The 5569-nt window shown below is 33.9% G+C and overlaps 1 protein-coding gene across 1 annotated transcript; it reads left to right on the plus strand.

The window, feature by feature from the left end:
* The first annotated feature begins 1683 nt into the window (after positions 1 to 1683).
* On the plus strand, positions 1684 to 2235 carry LOC124892770 (translation machinery-associated protein 22-like). Its single transcript, XM_047403978.1, has 2 exons — positions 1684 to 1962; positions 2080 to 2235. The coding sequence occupies exons 1-2, from the start codon at positions 1809 to 1811 to the stop codon at positions 2175 to 2177; spliced, it is 252 nt and encodes an 83-aa protein (XP_047259934.1). The 5' UTR covers positions 1684 to 1808; the 3' UTR covers positions 2178 to 2235.
* Positions 2236 to 5569: the final 3334 nt, after the last annotated feature.

A 5569-nucleotide genomic window follows, 5' to 3' on the forward strand; every position in this document is an offset into this window, starting at 1 on the left:
CCCAGAAAATAGTAGAAACTTTATTTGATAGTTTTTGAAATTGTTCTTGAAGTTAATATTGAAGTTCATATTGTTAAATACAAATTTTATACCCGAAAAATAATAGAACATAGCATATGTTGAAGTAATTTGTGTAATCTAAGAGTTACCTTTCTTTCTTTTTCATAAAATTAATATACATTAATTATATGGAAGTCAAATTTAAAAAGCAACAAACAACCTTATTACTAATCAAATTTCAACCCTAAAGTTCATAAATCAAGAGACTTCATAAAATAATGATATGGCTAATTTAGTTAATCTATGGCTATAAGTATTATTACATCTATTTATATTTTAGGAGTTGAAAGTGTTAAGCGATCGCGAAATTACAAGGATAATTAATTGAATATCTTTCGTATAAAAATTACAATGTATCTCTTTAATATTTTTAGCAAAATTTTCTATTTTGCTATGAAACACTGTTATATTTGTGTCATTGGATATCTTAATCCCAGACTCTATGTTAATTGTTCATATAATGCTAGAAATGATGGATGCAAGCATACTAATTTACCCAGGTAATGCTTCTCGATTACCCAGTGACGAATTTTCTTGCTAGATCGACAGTAATGAAACTGGTGGAGACGATAATGTGTCATTTTTTCATTTGTCATGTTGCTACGTCAAAGCATTTGAACCTCACACAATAAGCTTGGTTAGCTTTGTCACGACCCGACCCGAGGCCTGGTCACGATGGGCATCAAGGCTCGAAACATCCTTGTAACTCCCAACCCACTAGTGATATTGTCCACTTTGGGCCCAGGTCTGCACGGCTTTAAAACGCGTCACTAGATAGTAAGACTTTCTTACTTATATACTCAGCATCCCTCTTGTGTTTTAAAGCCGTGCGGGCCTGAACCCAAAGCAGATAATATCACTAGTTGATTGGGAATAAGATAAGACGAGTGCGAAGAAATATATTTTTCGACAGCTTTTGGAGCTTCATTTATATTTTTAGCCCCCTTTGGTTAGTAATTATTACTCTTTCACTATCAATTTAAGTATAGGGTTAAATTTCAAAAATCAATCAATTTCTTTTGTCCGAAATTTTCTTATATGCCTTTTTTAACTATTAATTATTTATTTATGATATTTTACATAATTTTTTTTTTTAAATTTTGAACTTCTATTTATAGTCGAAATTTAAAAATTCAAATCTCAAAATTCTAACTATATCATATAAATTGAAGGGCAAACAATATAGGTCCTTCAATTTGGACAATTGAAGGAAAACTATATCATATCGACATTTTGCATAATTACTGAAATCTCGATTTTGGGTTTGTCGAGATACATAATTAACTCCCGTCGCATCTGACGGAGATGCATTTTTTCTTTGTAAAGATACATAATTAGATCCCTATAAACTTTTCTTAAATTTTGAATCCGTCAAAATAAATAATACATCCAACGAAAATATATATTTTTTTATTTTTAAAGATATAAAATTAGCTCCCGATATATTTTAAATTGATTTTGGGTCTGTCGAGACACGTAATTAGTTTTTGTTATATCCAATGAAGATGTATAATTAGTTAAATTTTTTGTAATTATTTTATAAAGATGAAAATTTGTGTAAATATGGTAAGTTAAGATATATGTTTATTTTATTTTGGCTAAATTGAAAAAATAATTTGTTAAGGACAAAAATTTCCAAACAATTTATATCGAACGAGAAACCTGAAAACGTCGTCGTTTTGTATTACAAATCACCTTCCCAAATTTCCTCAAATTCCTCTCAGAGCAAACGAACCGCCGGTTCAGTAATGGCGGAAAAACCCCAACCGGTTCACGTTCTGTATTGTGGTAATTGCGGGTTACCCGCTGAGTATTGTGAATTCGGATCCGGATCCGAATTTGAAAAATGTAAACCCTGGTTAATTCAAAATGCACCCGATCTTTACCCGGACCTCGTTAAAGGTTATTATTATTATTGTTATTATTATTATTATTAGTGTTATAAACCCGAACAAATTCACCATGATTATTATTAATTTTTTTGATTAATTCATGTATTTGTTTGTTTGTTTGTTGCAGATTCTAATTTGAATGAAGCTGATAAAGTGTCTGATCAGCTCCAATCAACTTCAATTTCAGAAGGTGATATTTTTATTTTTTTTGCATTTAGTGGTTGATCGGTTGTGATGATGTTTGTGATCTCGAATAGATAGTTTATAATATTACTTTGTTGGTGGCTTTGTTTATTTTATTAGCTAGCGGTGTGTTATTCAATTTTGTTGTTTATTTTTATGTTTTTTGTTTGTTATATTGGTGTTTGTTTTGAGCCGGAGGTCTATCGAAAACAAAATCTGTACTTCATCTTCGTTAGTGATATAGCATGTGTATACTTTGCCCTCCCCAGACCCCGCTTTATGGGAATACATTGGGAATGTTGTTGTTTTTGTAGTGGTTGTTTGGTTGCGAAGATGTTTGTGATCTAGAATAGATAGTTTATAGTATCACTTAGTGGGTGTCTTGTTTCTTTTATTATCTAGTGGTGTGTTATTCTATTTTATTGTTTATTTTTATGTTTTTTGTTTGTTATAATACTGTTATTTGTCTTGAGTCGGGGTCTATCAGAAACAAAATTTGTACTGCGTACACTTTACCCTATCCAGACCTCGCTTTGTGAGAATACACTGGGTATGTTGTTGTTGCTGTTGTAGTGGTTATTTGGTTGTGATGATGTTTTTGATCTAGAATAAATAGTTTGTAGTATTATTTTGTCGGTGTCTTGTTTCATTTATTATTTTTTGACATAGGAAATTGTTTCTTTTATTGTTTAGCAGTATGTTATTCTATTTTGATGTTTATTTTTATGTTTTTTGTTTGTTATAATACTGTTATTTGTCCTGAGTCGGGGTCTATCGGAAACAAAATCTGTACTTCATCTGAGGCAGTGGTATGGACTGCGTACACTTACCCTCCGGCCTCCCCAGAACCCACCTTGTGGGAGTACACTGCATATGTTGTTGTAGTGTTTGTTTTGTTGCGATGACGTTTGTGATCTAGAATAGGTAGTTTATAGTATTACTTTGTCGATGTTTTGTTTCTTTTATTATTTTGTGGTGTTATCCTGTTTTGTTGTTTGTTGTAATGTTTCTTGTTTGTTATACTGCTATCTGTATTGAGTCGGGGGGTCTATCGAAAATGGCCTCTCTGCTTCAACTGAGGTAGTGGTATAGATTGCGTACACTTTACCCTCCGACCTCCCCAGACCCCACTTTGTGGGAATACACTCAGTATGTTGTTGTTGTTGTAGACAGTTGTAGTGTTTGTTTGGTTGTGATGACGTTTGTGATCTAGATTAGATAGTTTATAGTATTACTTTGTTGATGTCTGGTTTCTTTTATTATCTAGTGGTGTGTTATCCCATTTTGTTGCCTATTTTTATGTTTCTTGTTTGTTATATTGTTATTTATCTTGAGTTGGGGGTTTATCTGAAACAAAATTTGTACTTCATCTGAGTTAGTGGTACGGACTGCTTACACTTTACCCTCCCCAGACCCCACTTTGTTGGAATACACAATGTATGTTGTTGTTGTTTAGTGGTTGTTTGATTGCGAAAATGTTTGTGATCTAGAATAGATAGTTTATAGTATTACTTTGTCGGTGTTTTGTTTCTTTTATTATCTAGCTGTGTGTTATCCCATTTTGTTTATTTTTATGTTTTTTGTTTGTTATAATACTGTTATTTGTCTTGAGTCGGGGTCTATCGGAAACAAAATCTGTACTTCATCTGAGGTAGTGGTATGGACTGCGTACACTTTACTCTCCGGCCTCCCCAGACCCCGCTTTGTGGAAATACACTGGCTATGTTGTTGTTGTATGAAATGACATGTAATTTATCTTTTAAGATGACCTGATTATATCTGACCTTTTGGTTATATCTTTTAAGAAACTTTTATATTACCTCATTTGAGGTGGTGGTATGGACTGTGTATACTTTACCCTCTGGCCTCCCTAGACCCCACTTTGTGGGAATACGCTGCGTATGTTGTTGTAGTTGTTGTTTGTTTGCGTGTATAAGGACAATTTTGAATAGGATGTATTAGTAATGCGAACGCTAGTAATGTTGGTATTAGTTATGTTAACATTAGTTATGTGGAGATTTTTGTATGGGCGATTTGGTTTGGTGTATTAAAAAAAACATGCATTGCATGATTTCTCATAAATACGGTGAAAAGGATGTGGAAAAGGGTTTGGTGGGCAATTGTATTTTTAACCATGCTAATGCATTCATTAAAACTCCTTGCATTGATAATATCATAGTTTCCGATGTAGTAGTTGTAATAGTACCCAAGGGTGTGGCCTAGGTGATTCTTCCCATTTGTCCTAGCTTTGGTGGACAATGCTACGTGATATACACTGCTGGCCTAGGTGATTTAGTCGAGGTGCGCGAAAGTTGGCCCCGACACCACGGTTATCAAAGGCAAAGAAGAAGTTATTAGTTGTGTAATACCAACTAGAGTGTATAACTAATGTGAAAAAGTGTACCAAATAAGGTTTCAGTAATACACAAGTCTAATTCATGCATTAGCTAGACTCGACAAAGAGTTTATTGACTTTAATGAAGAAAAGCACCATCTTTTTTCTCTTTTATAAGGTAAATGTTCTATTAATTATGGGAACAACTCTGTGTACAAGTGATATATGGAGAACTAGAGGACCTACAAATAGATATACTCCCTCCCTCCCTCTTTACTTTATGTGAAATGTGTTTGATTGAACAAACAGTCTCTCTACCTCCCAAGGTAGGGATAAAGTCTGTGTATACTAACTGCCCTTCCCAGCCCACAATGCTGGGTACGTTGTTGTTGTTGTTTTTGACTTAACAACAAGCTTAAGAAAGAAATAGAGACTCCTGGAACGTCTTGGCCTAAACACGCAATGACATTTTTGTAGCTATTAAGTCACATCATTAAGGATAGAATGGGGATTCTAAGATTAAATTGTTTTCAAAAGGGGAAACGTGTCATTCCTTTTGAATGGACTAATAGGAGACATTGTTGCATAAAATGGGATGGATGGGAGTATTTTTCTGTGGAAGACGCCTAATCTCTTTCACAATTGGGACCTAATTGGTGTTCCAGAAGGAAACTAGAAATGAGAGGTTATTCCTCAATTGTTCAAACTCATTATGCTTCCCAATAATAAACTCTCCTATTTTCTTTTTCCATATAACCCCATGAGCGCGAATTTGAAATATCATGTCCTAAATCTTCTCTTCCATCTTTTATAATTCCTACCAAATAATGCCTCCTTTTCGGTGCTTGATTTTGTCCATTTTGTCCGGAACCATCTAAAAACCTACCATCAATAACACTTACCCAGTTGAGAATACAAAAAGAGGTGATCCGGATCCTCACTTGAGCTCCTTACACATATAGCAGGATTGTTATTAGGATTGCTCATAGCATTACCAATAAAGTGGAAAAAAGTGGCATTATAGGTATCCAAATGGTGCAGGGAGTTTGAGTCGGTTCTGATTAAAGGCTTGACATTACTAGGACTCTAGGAGTCCAGG

Source organism: Capsicum annuum, unplaced genomic scaffold (genome assembly GCF_002878395.1).
Source record: "Capsicum annuum cultivar UCD-10X-F1 unplaced genomic scaffold, UCD10Xv1.1 ctg5045, whole genome shotgun sequence".
Classification (NCBI taxonomy): Eukaryota; Viridiplantae; Streptophyta; class Magnoliopsida; order Solanales; family Solanaceae; genus Capsicum; species Capsicum annuum.

What these genes read in the sequence shown, in the direction of transcription:
- LOC124892770 (XM_047403978.1), top strand. Translation starts at nt 1,809, where the DNA reads ATGGCGGAAAAACCCCAACCGGTTCACGTTCTGTATTGTGGTAATTGC. An exon ending in TTACCCGGACCTCGTTAAAG is followed by an intron (nt 1,963 to 2,079) that starts GTTATTATTATT and finishes TGTTTGTTGCAG; the next exon opens with ATTCTAATTTGAATGAAGCT.